The sequence below is a fragment of the Talpa occidentalis genome, unplaced genomic scaffold, assembly GCF_014898055.3.
Source record: "Talpa occidentalis isolate TD23 unplaced genomic scaffold, MPIMG_talOcc4v2.1 talOcc4.9, whole genome shotgun sequence".
Taxonomy (NCBI): Eukaryota; Metazoa; Chordata; class Mammalia; order Eulipotyphla; family Talpidae; genus Talpa; species Talpa occidentalis.
The window spans coordinates 106,056,553-106,070,618 of record NW_023605305.1 but is presented as its reverse complement, the minus strand read 5'-3'; the positions used below and the strand labels follow the sequence as shown (position 1 = coordinate 106,070,618).

At 48.2% G+C, this 14,066-nt stretch overlaps 1 protein-coding gene and 1 long non-coding RNA gene across 4 annotated transcripts in view; one reads left to right on the top strand and one right to left on the bottom strand.

The window, feature by feature from the left end:
* The window catches only part of LOC119235102 (uncharacterized), a 67,213-nt gene that overhangs the window by 1,398 nt on the left and 51,749 nt on the right, over window positions 1–14,066 (top strand). For both annotated transcript variants that reach the window (XR_008550435.1, XR_008550434.1), the window contains exons 2-3: window positions 1,483–1,539; window positions 7,909–7,996. This is a non-coding gene — a long non-coding RNA (uncharacterized LOC119235102). The remainder of the gene's footprint in view (window positions 1–1,482; window positions 1,540–7,908; window positions 7,997–14,066) is intronic.
* Window positions 10,495–14,066, bottom strand: part of ELAPOR1 (endosome-lysosome associated apoptosis and autophagy regulator 1) — a 61,886-nt gene continuing 58,314 nt past the window's right edge. The window contains exons 19-22 of one of the 2 annotated variants that reach the window (XM_037498175.2): window positions 13,130–13,256; window positions 12,874–13,052; window positions 12,178–12,343; window positions 10,495–10,824 (exon numbers count right to left, since the gene is read on the bottom strand). In XM_037498175.2, the coding sequence (XP_037354072.1) occupies window positions 10,783–10,824; window positions 12,178–12,343; window positions 12,874–13,052; window positions 13,130–13,256 (514 nt within the window). In that variant the 3' untranslated portion in view covers window positions 10,495–10,782. The remainder of the gene's footprint in view (window positions 10,825–12,177; window positions 12,344–12,873; window positions 13,053–13,129; window positions 13,257–14,066) is intronic. The other variant, XM_037498174.2, reaches the window with a different exon arrangement.

The window sequence follows — 14,066 nt, the reverse complement described above, 5'->3', positions numbered from 1 at the left end:
GATTGTCTTCTGAAATCTTTTGAGAGCAAGGTCTGTGATGGGGTGCTAACTGCTTCTGTGTCGTTGAAGACACTGCCAGAATGTACTGTGCACCAAGTTTCAAAAGCTGAAGACCCCACAGTGGCTCAGGGTTAGGAGCAGAGGGCCACTGGGCCTATTCTGTAAGAAGGTCACAGTGTATTTGGAAGGATGACCTTAAAGTTCTGGTTGCTCCAAATTTCCACCATTATGTTATTTGATATTGTTTTGTTTTGTTTTTTAAAAAGATTTATTTATTTATTTCTACAAGAACCGGGGTACAGGCCAGATGTGCGGGAGGGTGAGAGGATTCACCAGAGTCAGAGCAGGGAACAGAACAGGCAGACTGATGAAATACACTGCTGAGGGGAGCAGTGGGCAAGACAGGAGAGGTCTGCTGCGCCATGTGGGACCCTCACCAGCGGCCGGGATCAAACCAGTGCTGCAGAGGCTGCAGACAACTTCACAGCTCTGCACTCAACCGCCTTCGCCACCAGGGGAGGCCCTATGTTATTTGATATTGTATTACTTGATAAGTATAACAAATGAACATAAAAGCATACTTCACTTATCAGCTTAGAGTCTCAGCTTAGAGGATTTTTAGAGCTGGAGGTGAATCTTAGCTATCTGCTAGTCTAATAATTCCTAATCTTTTCACCACCCAATCCCCCAAGATTTGAAGTATTCTTGTCTAACAAACATAATTAAAAAAAAATAACTAATGTTCCCTTCTTACTAATCAGATATACAAGGTTGCCAGCTAGAATTTCCCATCAGCAGGAAATGCACAGTGTTAATACTCTAAATAATTCCTGCCAGAAGCTAATACAAAAACAAATCAACATAATACTTCATACCTCTTTTGGATATGTGATTTGTTAGTCTTTTTTTTTTTTAAGATTTATTTATTTATGCATACAAGAACTGGGTTACGGGCCAGAGGTACGGGGTGGGGTGGTGGCGTGAGAGGATTCACCAGAGACAGATTGGGAAACAGAACAGGCGGATTGACTGAAATACACTGCTGAGGAGAGCAACAGGAGAGACAGGAGAGGTCTGCTGCGCTTTGTGGGTCAGCTCCCTGGCGGAGGATCCAACTCATCCTTCAGTGGCTGCAGATAGCTGCAGTGACTGCGGATAGCTTCATAGTGCTGAGACTTAACCCCTTGTGCCACCAGGGAGGCCGATTTCTGTTAGCCTTTACAACTAAGACTAGCTCTTGGGTGCTGCATTTGAGGACTCAGGGGTTTAAGGAACCCCAATTGGAAAAATAGCTATTCCAATCTCTTTATCTTCTATATGAGGAAACTGAGGCCCAGGGAATTTAAGCCATGGAACTAAAACCTGATTACTGCTCAGTGTCTAAGGTAGTCTTATGTTTGGGATTGTCCCATTGTTAACATTCTTTACCAGAAAACAGGGCTTTTTAGGAACTTGGTTAGAAAATGTGTCTTTTTCTTATAGGGCAGAAACCATGGGATATTGGCATCTATATCGCCACAGGACCTAGCACATTGCCTGGTAAGCACCTTAGTAGACGCTTATTATATAACGCTTATTATATACATTGCATTGCATGAGTGAATTGCAGGAATTAGACTGAGGGGTTAGAAGCTTACTGCAGGTACAGAGAGCAGAATTATAGGTGAGAAATTACCTTGGGGCCTTGGGGAGCTATTGGGAGCCCAGAGGGAATGAGTAACTGCAAGTGTTATTAGACAGAGTAAGGGGTACCCCGGGAACCCCAAACCTTCACACTCTAAATGGATTCTGCCACCTGCCACATCAAGACAAAACATACTCTAGTACATAAGTCCTTCAGTAGAAAATAACTTTAATACAAATAGTGTGCAATAGAGAGAAGAAAAGAGAAAGAATCTAGTTTCAAGTAGTTCCAAATCAAGCACCCAAAGTTACCCATCCCCTCGTGGGCAAATGCCCAACCAAATAGGGTTAGCCCAAAGCAGGGCTGCTGAGGCCCAAAAGCCTGCCACAAGTCTGAGGCACCTTCTGGTGGAGACACATAGGAAAGCAGCAGAAGGGGCCAGGCAAGTCTGGAAGAAAAAGAGCAAAATAAAAATCAAGGTAAAAACTGCCATTGTTAATCACCCACAGGTCCCTCACCCACGTCTGTTTCCAGTGTCTCCTGCCATGTTCCCCAGGTCCCTAGTATCAGTCCAAGGCCAAGAAGCCAACACAGCTTCTTTACATGCCTCTCTGCCCCATGTGCCTCCTCCAGGTCCTCTCCTTTCTCCCAGTCTTCTCTAGCTTCTTCTCCCTACTCTGCTCCACCCTTACTTAGGGTGCGGCAGGGAACCTGGAACCTCACCTTTCCCTATGGATTACCCTATTAAACAAGGAGGAAGCAAGAAAAGAGGGGTGCACCCAGCCATAGATGTCCTCCTCAGTTTTTACTAGCTCAGCACTGGCTGACGTGGGAAGGTTCTCTTGGGCCTCACTGCATTCTTCTTCTTTTTTTTTTTTTTTTTAAAAGATTTATTTATTTATGCATGTAAGAGCTGGAGTACAGGCCAGAGGTGTGGGGGTGGGTGGTGAGAAGATTCACTAGAGACAGAGTGGGGAATAGAACAGGCAGATTGACTGAAACCCACTGCTGAGGGGAGCATCGGGCGAGACAGGAGAGGTCTGCCACACCATGTGGGCTGCTCCCTGGCCTTGGATCGAACTCATGCTGCAGAGGCTGCGGACAGCCTCATAGGTTGCGTCTCAACACCCTGGCCACCAGGGAGGCCCTGCATTCCTCTTTTTGCCTTGGATTTGGAGTAGGGTTTGTCAGTGTTTGACAAGCAAGCTCCATCCTCTGACTCCCCTGCTAGTGATGTCGTTTTGTGAAGTTGTGGGGTCCTTGGGTTCACTCTGGGAAAGGTTTCACCAGAGCTCCCGTTTCAGCAGCACATGGCGAGTTTCCCAGGCGTGTTTCTCCATGAGACAGAGACGTTAGTTATATTTAAAGAGCAGGTTTATTAGGGAAAAGAAAAGGGACAGGTTTTGCTAAGAGAGGCCTGCATGGTTGCAGGCAGGCGGCCTTGAGGAGAGCTGCCTCCGCTGAGGGAGGTCAGTGAAGACAAGTCCTGGCATGGGACAGATCACGGGCAGGCAGGAGGCTGCTGCCCTGCAGAGGGAGAGAGTTGGTAAAAGGAAGCACCTGCATAGTCACAGGTGGGTAGTGGGAGTGCTGCACCGAACCTGTGCGGATACTGCACTGATATAGTCCTTTTCTCTTTGGGAGGGGTCACTCCCCCGTGGAGTGGTTGCTTGTTGCCACTGTTGGGTAACAGGCAAAACTAGAAAGGGACCAGAGGGCCTCCCTGGTGGCGCAGCGGTTGAGCGCTGGGTTGCGAAGCTGCCTGCAGCCTTTGCAGCACCAATTCGATCCCCGTCGGCCGTATGAGGGTCCCACATGGTGCACAGACCTCTCCTGACGCCCGCTGCTCCTCTTAGCAGTGTACTTCGTCAGTCTGCATGCTCTGCTCCCCGCTCTGTCTCTGGTGAATCCTCTCACCCTCCCACGCTTCTGATTGTACCCAGTGCTTGTATAAATTAAAAAAAAAGAAGAAGAAAGGGACCAGAGATTCCAGGGTGGGCCCAATCTCCTTATCTTTACTCTTAGGCCTGAGCTCCACTCCCTATAGCATCTGATCCTGCTTGGGTCTCCTGCCTTGTGATAAGGCACTGGTGCCTAAGGGTCAAGACCCTTACAGCTGGGTTAATGGTCCTGTTATTCCCCTCGACCCCTACCTCCTTGTGTGAGTCAGGTTTTAGTCTTGTGAGGCCTCCTTTCCAGTCTTTCTGATCTTGTTCTTCATCACTAGCAGCCCTCCATGATTACCCATTGCCCTTGATTACTCCTTGCAGAGTCCTTGATTTACCCTTACCAGTTTTGTTATAGGACAGCCCCGATATTGAACGGGTTGCCTGGCTGTGGGTCCTCACCTGCGCTCTTAAAAGGGACTTATGAATACTCCACTACAGGCACACACAAAAGGTTAATAAAAGGTTTATTTACAAGGGAAAAGGAAATAAGGAAAATGTACAACTCAGGGAGAAAATAGGGAAATAAAGTCTTTTTTTTTTTTTTTAAAGATTTATTTATTTATTTATTTATACAAGCACTGGGTACAGTCAGAAGCGCGGGAGGGTGAGAGAATTCACCAGAGCCAGAGCGGGGAGCAGAGCAGGCAGAAGTGTAACAGGGTGGTCCCCAGGAAAGGGGGAGGTTCCCTGCCCCTCCCAAGGGAGGGTGGAGCTGAGCAGGAAGAGGAGAAGCTGCAGAAGAGACTGAGGAAGGAAGCAGCATGGAGCCAGGAGACCTGGAGGAGGCGCATGGAGCCTAGAGACACGTGAAGAAACTGCGCTTGTCTTTTGGTCGTGGACTAGGTGACACAGATGTGGGTGAGACCCGTGGGGAGGTGACAATGGCAGCTTTTATCTTGATGTTGATTTTGCTCTTTTCCTTCCGGGCTTGTCCAGTTGTTTGTGACCCTTTTCTGTGGGTCCCCACTGGAAGGTGCTTTAGACTTGTAGCAGGCTTTGGGGCCTTGTTCTGGGCCAATCCCATATGGATGGACTTTTACCCACGAGGGGACGGGTAACTTTGGGTGCTTCATTTAGAAACTAGACTCTTTGCCTTACCTGTATTGTTTCCTAGTTTTATTAAAGTTCCTTCCCATTAAAGTCTCCTATGTTTTGTGTTGATGCGGCGGATGGCAGAACCCATTTAGAATAGGCAGGTTTGCGGGGCTTGGGCTGACCCTCTCCCTGTCCTATAACAGAAGGACCGAAGTATACTGCTGAGGGGAGCAGCGGGCGGCAGGAGAGGTCTGTGCACCATGTGGGACCCTCCGGGGAGGGGATCGAACCGGCGCCGCAGAGGCCTTGGGCAGCTTCGCAACCCAGCACTCAACCGCTGCGCCACCGGGGAGGCCCGGGAAATAGTCTTTAATGCCTCCTATCCGATCTGCTGACCTGGAAACCCAAAGTCACTCTCAGAGCTGGCCCGACGCTGCGAGCTGGCGGGGAGCCAAAATGGGGGACCCCCCCCCCAAAGCCCACGTGTCTGTCTTTATACTCACTTGGCTGCTTCACCCCACCCTCAGGTCCCAGCCACCTTCCCTTGGGTGGGGATGGGATTTGGAGTTCCCAGTGTCTTTGGCTTTGGCCTGGGGTGGGGGTGGAGTCCACAAAGCCTGTATGGAATTAGCTTTAGGACAGCCTTTTCCCCCTAACAGTTTCTCTCCCATGTTCCCTTTATCTCTTGATATCCCCCCCACCTCACATTCTCCAGACAAAATATTTGTGGCTTCCCTTTCTTGCCTCTGAGCCTTGTACAAGCTCCTTCTACCTGCACCTCCTTTCCTTCTCCTGTTCCTCCAAACTGGCTAATTCCCCTTCTTCCCAGAAGCTTCCTCTGGCACCCTCTTGACCCCTCCCCCAGATTGGTCTGGCATCCTCCTAGGTTCCCACAGTACAATAGCATTTATCATTTGGTTTCAGGAAGAACTGACAATCCCATGGCAGCTCCAGGCTGCCTGCCCCCTTCGATCAGAGACACAGGAACAAAGGAAGCTGACGTTGCTGCCCTTGGGCAACCAAGGAAGAATCATTTAAAAAGAGCTTAGGTCAGAGCTAGCCTCTAGGATGGGCTGAGGGTGGGGACTTTGATCTGGCCTCTCCCTCTGTTGGAAAAAGTCACTTCTACCACATTGTACTCTGTGAGGAGTTACATTTTATGTGGAATTGCTAATGTCAGCCCTAAAATGCTGTTTCTGTTCCAGAAGCTCCTCGCATAGGTTATATTACCAATAAATTTCTTTGTACACAGCCCTTCATACATCCTCTCTCTGCAGTGGTCATTGTTGCTCTGTGGTTCTTAAGTGTCTTTTTCAAGGGTTAGACCAAGTTATTAGGATCTTCTTGCCTGGTTACCTGTTAGTGTGTTTCGCTCTTCTCTGTCAGTGATTGGGGAGCCCTGAAAATCATTCACACATTTCCTCCCCTCGCTTCAAGCTCGGTCATGTTTGCTGCGTGTCTGCTGCCCTGGAACACTGCACAGTGTATGGTCGGAATCCTGTAAATTAACTGCAATGTCCCCAAGTAATTGTTTCTTCACTATTGTATCCCCATCGGTGATCCAGGGACGGTTTCACAGTGGGGTGGCTTTGAAGGTTGATTTGTCCAGTGTAAGGGAGGTGGAGGGATAGATGCAGTCAGATGCCAAGGCAGGAGGTGCTTATCACTGGGGGACAGTCATAAGTTCTGTGTGGTTATGTTGTAGGACAGCCCCGATATTGAACGGGTTGCCTGGCTGTGGGTCCTCACCCGCGCGCTTAAAAGGGACTTATGAATACTCCACTACAGGCACACACAAAAGGTTAATAAAAGGTTTATTTACAAGGGAAAAGGAAATAAGGAAAATGTACAACTCAGGGAGAAAATAGGGAAGTAAAGTCTTTAATGCGTCCTACCCGATCTGCCAACCTGGAAACCCAAAGTCACTCTCAGAGCTGGCCAGACGCTGCGAGCTGGCAGAGAGCCAAAATGGGGGACCCCTCCAAAGCCCACGTATCTGGCTTTATCCCAACCTGGCTGCTTAACCCCACCCTCAGGTCCCAGCCACCTTCCCTTTGGTGGTGATGGGATTTGGAGTTCCCAGTGTCTTTGGCTTTGGCCTGGGGTGGGGGTGGAGTCCACAAAACTTGTATGAAATTAGCTTTAGGACATCCTTTCCCCACCACCCCTGAACAGTTAGAGTATCAGCAATGTGGGGAGAGGTGGGGCAGGCTGCTAAGGACCTTGTACATCATGTTCCTAATACTGTAGGAGGTGCAGTTTCTTCATCTGTTATAATGGGATTGTTAGGGGGAAAGGATGTCCTAAGCTAATTCCATACAGGCTTTGTGGACTCCACCCCCACTCCAGACCAAAGCCATCAGGACATTGGGAAAGACAAATCCCATCACCACCAAAGGGAAGGTTGCTGGAACCTGAGGGTGGAGTGGAGTGAAGCAGCCAGGTTTGGTATAAAACTAGACACGTGGGCCTTGGGGGGTTTCTTTTTGGCTCTCCACCAGCTCTCTGCTCTTGGCCAGCTCTCAGAGTGTCATTGGGTTTCCAGGTCGGCAGATCGGGTGCGAAGCATTTAAGACTTTATTTCCCTATTTTTTCCCTGAGTTGTACATTTTCTCATTTTCCCTTCCCTTGTAAATAAACCTTTGATTAACCTTTTGTGTGTGCCTGCAGTGGAGTATTATTAATAAGTCCCTTTTAAGCGTGCGGGTGGGGACCCACAGCCAGGCAACCCGTTTTATATTGGGGTTGCTCTGTAACAGTATCATACCATTATATCATAAAATGGGTTCAAGGACAATGCTGTGAGCATGAATTTAGATTCGGCACTTAATTTAGATGCAAAATTCCTTGGAGTTTTGGTTCCTACTTTCTTAAAGGTTTGGGCTTTACCCTGTCAGTAGGGGCGATACTTCGTACAATCCAGGTACACCCAATCAAAGCAGATGTGGGTCACAGCCAACCAGCTGTAGCAGTTCATTTTAGGGAATCAACTGTTCTTGACGAGAGCATGTTTTGTCTTGATGCGGCGGATGGCAGAACCTATTTAGAGCAGGCAGGTTTGGGGGTTCTGGGGTGCCCCTCACCCTGCCCAGTTAACGGAAGGAAACAAACATGTGAGGTGTTTTATGTGTTGCCTCTTTGGATCGTCACTGCATCTTGGGAGACAAGATCTTGGGTAACAATAGATGCATTTTATTATTGTGGAAACCGAGGCTTTGGCTGATTCTACAACAGATGGTGAGAGGCTTCCAAGTCTAGGCCCATGTTGCTCAAAGTATATTCTTTTCTTTATCATTCTAGAGACTTGGGATCCTCCTTCTCCTCAGCTTCGAGGACACAGTATTTCTCACGTACCCATTGAGCCCATTCAAGAAGAACAACTTGAAAGGTATGTTTTTATTTCTCTCTCTCTCTCTCTCTCACACACACACACACACACACACACACACACACACACAGAATGTGACATGCAATGCCCATTCCCTAACAAACTACAAACTCTTGGAATACACAGTAAAAAGGAAATCCAACCAGTCTTGAGGAGACAGAAAGCTGAAAAATCCAATACAAAGTCTCTGTTGTATATAGTAAGTCTTATCTTTAAGGTAGAGACAGACCAAAAAAAAAAAAACAAAAAACAGGTCTTATTGGCTTAAGAAATCCTGGTCCTTAAATATATCCCAGTCTTCATTTGTATTCTCAGTCAAATACAGGTAATTCCCACACGAGGAACGTCACTTGTGTGTTCCTGGCCTCTAGGTGACAGTGTGGGATTCAAACATTTTCTCTCCTGAGCCCATATTCCTTCCCTCAATAGCTTGTGCAAAACTTATAATGTTAGTTTAAGGATGAAAGGCTTTTATCCCATATAAAAGCTACCATGTGTCTGTTCTAAGATTGATTGTGGTGTTAGATGCACAACTCTGAATATACTAAAGTCCATGGAATTGTACATTTAAAATGAGTGAATTGTATGGTATGCGTTATATTGTGATAGAACTGTTAGACATTATCTGACATGTGTCTAAGTTACTGGAGGGACAACAGGAGACCCCCACAGCATACCTAGGAGTGTGGCAGGTAACAGGGATGGTCTCCCAAAGTCAGTACACTAAGGGGCAGGAAAAGAGAGATCCCAAAGGTATTATGACTAAATCAGTGGAGTTTAAGGTTGCTCTGAAGGCACCCCATTTCATGATGTCAGAATAAAGAACAGCCCTCCAGAATAGGCCAAAGACCTTCTGTGGTCTTTGTCACCAAAGAAAATTATTTGGTGGCAGGGCAGTAGCCCATAGTGATCCTGAGGCCACAGGAACTTACGACCGGAGCTCAGCCATCCCATGGGAGCACCCCAACATGGCCGCAGGTTCTGAGAGCCCAACTTCCTCAAGAGGAGGGAGAATTTGGATGTGCAAAGAAAAGGTTCTGGATCTGTTGAACCAAAGGGTCTGCCTGAGTGCTGCTGCTGTTGGCCAGAAGTCAGGCAGGGCCCTTGTTCTCAGCATTGATGAGACCACCGCCAGGGCAACGATGGGGAATTAGGTCAGCAAACCATTTTGTAGCACACAAGCCACTTAGAAATGCCATCTCCACTCTATACCTACTACCTGGTCATCAAATAGCCATTCAAAAAAGGAAATTGGCACAAACCATGGGCATCTGGGCCCTTGACCATGGAATGGTTACTTCTAGCTTGAGCTTGAGGGAGGAAGAATTGCCAGTAGTAGAAAGAAGGGAATGTAAACTCTTGTTCTGGCTTTACCATTCTGAACTTGAAGTTCATCAATTGCATTTAGTGTAGAAGTGGAGAAAAGGGCCAGAGTGGATATTTACTCTACTCACCCTTTCAAAAGGGGAGATGGCCAGAAATCAGGACCAGAAGTTTTTTCTTTAGTATTTTTTTTTTTTTAAATCACACAAATGAAATGAGAACAGGCAAAAGGAAGAGAAAGGGGCATAAAAGTGTGAAGTGACCCAGTTTGGTGAACACCTGGTTCAACTTCCCAAGTCTTTTCTCCTTGGAGGCTGATCTGGTTCTGCCACTGGGGTGTGGCCCTGGGAGGTGATTCCTTCTTTGGCCAGCCTAGAAATTTCCATTCTGAGGCCAAGCAGGGGACTTAAACTGAGAGGCAGACATCCTGGCCACCTTTAATCCCAGTGCGGGCTGGATTCCCCCAGGATGGCCCATTAAAACTGTGGGCCCCTTGTGTTCTTTCAAAATAAGATACCTCTGCTCTGTGACACGGCCCTAGCCTCTAGGAAAGGGGCACTCAAGCCTGGAGACTTCCTCCTTGGCAGGGATTGTCATCTTTGTGCATAAAGTGCATAGAGAATAAGGGTGGAATACCCAGGGCTGGGGCTTACCTGGTTCTCTGTCATGGGGAGATGCTGTGAGGCTCTGGGATAAAGGGGAGAATAGATCCACCAGGCCTTTGGGCATTTTCTCAGTGAACTTTTCCCTTTGCCTCCAGTGAGGCAAAGAAAAGGGAATGAAGCTCCTAGTTTAAAAAAAAAATACCCAAAAAACCTTCTTTGTTGCTTCTTCTTGTGCTTTTCAAGTCTGTTCCTGCCCAGCCCTTACTCACCTTGCCCTCAGACAATCCTTTCCATTCAGTTTGAGCTGTCATCCAGGAAGGTGAACCCAGGCTACCATGCAGATGGAGCACTGAGGAAGAACAGCACCCTACTTCCCCAATTGCTCCCCCAAATTGATCATGAGCTGAGGGAAACCCCCTGGGTTGCTTCTGCCCTTAAGTAAGAGGGTGGAGGAAGGAGTTTCTGTGCTTAAGGAGAGAGAAATGTTTTCATTGCAGAGCTGCAGGTGAAGCGATGGTTCCAGCGAGTGGACCATTTTGGGAATTAAGATGCAAGCAAGGGAGTAATGTAACAAACAAAGTGTGGGTATATTTGGCAGATTTGAGGCAAGCAGAAAGAAGGGTTTGGGTACTTTCTATAAAAAAAAAACAACAAAATCTGAAATTCAAACTTCTTCTGATAAGGCCACAATGAAGAGCTTTCCAGCAGTGGGTGTTGCAGGAAGCTGGCACCCAAATCGCCACAGTCTTGCAAGGTGAGGTGCCAAGGTGAGGAGGCAAGGCAGGGCAGGGCAGTGCCTCTCACAGGTCCATTTCTGGGCCTCCTGAGGACGTCTTCAGTGGTACCGAGTCAAATCCATCAGGAGTCCTCTGAAAGAGAGATGGTGACAGGAGCTGGCTGCTGCACAGAGGTATGTTTTGGGAACAAAGAAGAGAAATGGAAAATAGGTGACAGAAGGAACCCTTATGGCATCCTGCTTTCAGTTGTTTTGTAGAAACACAGATATAAATTATCCCCTATTTTTCTTGCTCCCTTCAGTGAATCAGAGGAAAGAAGTCTTTAGCCCCCACTTTGCATGTTGGCTGAATTCTAGAAGCTCCAGGGAGATGCTAGGGTCCTGGCATGCACTGTTCTCCCAATGGTTGTGTATGTGTATACATATCAATATCTCAGGAGGCCTAGGGCGTCACCCAGGCAGGTCAGCACAAAGAATGAGATTCAACCACCTGGACACCTCCTTGCTTCCTTGCTGCACCATCCCTCCTGTCCTCTCTTCTTTTGCCACCTTGTGGGCCCACACCTGTTTGGGTGAACTGGTTCAGGGCAGCAGTGGGGTATGGGTGCTGGCAGCATGGGACTGTAGAGGGTTGTCCCTGGAGGAGCTGCTGGGATGCTCTCTGCTGGCCCCATGCCCAGGACAGCGCTGTCTGTATTGCATTTATGAGCTTCAGACTCACTCAGTCACCCACCCACACAGAGCTGCCTCTCCCAGGTCAGAACTGCTCAGTGGCGGACAGCTCAGACTTAACTATGACTCAGCCCCCAAAGCACCAGGCCCAGACATCTGGGGTACAGCACCCTCCACTGGTCAGAGGAGAGCCTTGCTTCTGTCACAAGTTGATTTTGGACCTCGCCTCTTCCCCTCCCTCAAAAAAAAAGAAAAAAAAAGAAAAAGGGCGCAAGGGTTTAAGAACAGCACTGGGAAGCTATCCACAGCCTCTGCAGTACGAGTTCGAACCCCGGCCAGCCAGGGAGCAACCCACATGGCATAACAGACCTATCCTGTCTTGCCCACTGCTCTCCTCAGCAGTGGATTTCAGTCAGTCTGCCTGTTCTGTTCCCACTCTGACTCTGGTGAATCCTCTCACCCCCCGGATCTCTGGCCTGTACCCCAGTTCTTGTATACATAAATAAATCTTTTTTAAAGAAAAAGGGGGAGGAGGGAACTATTCTTACAAGATGGATGGTTCACTATGCCTTCTGGAAGTTAAAAGGCCCAAATAGTCCATCAACTGGAGTGCAGGTTGGGAGAGAAGGACCCCAGTCAAGAGCAGCCTTGGGCCCCAGGGAAAGAGCGCTGGTTTGGAAATGCAGAATGCAGAAGCCAGGATTTTCAGGGTGGGAGACAGAGTAGCATGGAGGGTGGGGAGCAGAGCAGTGGTCCATGAACAGTGTGGGGCCCTTCAGTGTCTTAGGGTTGGTATCTTCTCCAGTCCTCCAGGCTGACCTCTCTGCACTGGCCAGGCTCCCTACCTTGGAGGTAAATGATTTGATCTTCCCAAAGAGTGACTTCTTGCTGGTAAAGATGAGGTCATCCTCCACGTCCTCGCCTTCCATGATGGCACAGCTGTCGGCTGCCGGCAGGTCGCAGTCCTTGAGGGTCGCGTTCATCACCAGCTTGGAGTACTTGTACTCCAGCCTATGAAGCAGGGGGTGGGAGAGACCAAAACATGGAATTGGGGGGAGGAAGAGGTTGGGCTATCAACAGGAGATTTATAATATAGATACCTGTTGATAGATACCGCTATCCATAAACAGACATCTGTCAGTATCTATAAGCAGATATTTCCATACAATGGGGAAGGAAATTGAAACACAGTAGAATGGTGTGAGGCTGGTGTGAGGTTAAGGCCAGCTGTTTCATTATCTCAAAGCTTAATAGAAATATTAGAATCGTAAAGTCGTTTTTAGCATTAACAGTAACAACAGATTAAGGCTACTCTTTGCTTTGCTTTTGAGACTATCAGTCACATATAGACTGCCGCGTAGCATCACAGCTGCTCCAGAGTCAGGAGAAGCTGTACACTGGACCTCAGTGACTCCAGAGGTGTCTCACCAGAGCTGGTATCTGTGGCCCATTCCAGAAAAAAAAGCCCCATGAATTGATACTCCTTCTGGCTCAATGATCCAACCATGTCCACCCCCAAACTCCAGTACCCCACCATGTACTTTTGATTCTTTTTCCAAAAGTAACAGGTCAAGACAGTGAGCAGGATGGCAGTGCAGGTGCCTGCGGAGATGCCCACTTTCAGCCAGAAGTCTATGGTTTTGCAGATGGAGACCCTCTGCTCAGGCAGGGAGATGCCGCCCACACATTGCTTTGGTTCTCGCCATACATAAGTGGTCTTCTGTTGGGGAGGAAAACAGAAAACTCAGCTACCACATTCTTTTCTCCCCTTGAAAGCTCACAAGTAGAGAAACTTACCTGGATCCCAGCCACGCAGCTGCTGACGATGGCGTGGTAGTCGGCTGTGGAACAGAGCGGGCAGGCAGCCATGCTCTCCCACAGGAAGTGAAAGTTACAGCCATCACAGGTCCCTTCGGAGCACGTGCTGGCAGAGCAGAAAAGGAGATGGGAGCAGTCACTCGCTGGACAGACCGGTGAACAGGATCTGGGTGGAGTCCTGTCATTTCACAGCTTGCCTGACCCAGCCTCTCCTTGCCAAATGGTGAGCCCCATGGTCTGCCCAACTGGTTCTTAGCACAGGCTTGCTCGCCAAATTCTCTGCTTATGAAAGCCTTCCAGGCCCTCCTGGGTTCCCCACCCGCTGCAGATTATTTCTGCTGACATCGGTGGTGTGCAATGCTTGAGCATGTCTGTCTGCCCCAACTAAGGGGTCACTCAGAGGCGTCTGTCCTCCTGTGCCTGAGGGACATTCTGCAAAAGCCACTTGGATGCAGCTTCCTGGGAGTGGACATCTGGAATGGACACAGGTCGTGGATACCTGTCATGTACTTTATTGTGATATTTATGGCAAGAGTGATGATTTTGCATTCCCAGACCCCTGCCGGGTCAACGTAGCCCAGCTTGCTCCTCTTGTGCCCCCTAATTAGAAGCAACATTTCTAAATCATCTTCAAGACACTAGAATCCCTCGGGATGTTAGTTAGCTGGTATTATATGGGAAAAGGGAGGTGGGAAAGGGTGATAACTGTGTAATCACATTAGTTCCAGAATTCTCCATTTAATATACTCAACTCTTAAACCCGGAACTGGTTCTTTTAGTTATGAAGTCCCTAAACCTTTACTAATCCTAATAACAGCAAGTACGTGCCAGACCCCAGGAGAAGTTCTCAAGTCTCATTGTCTCATTTAATCCTCATAACACCCTCCTGAGGGAATTCATGATTTCCCCCATTTCG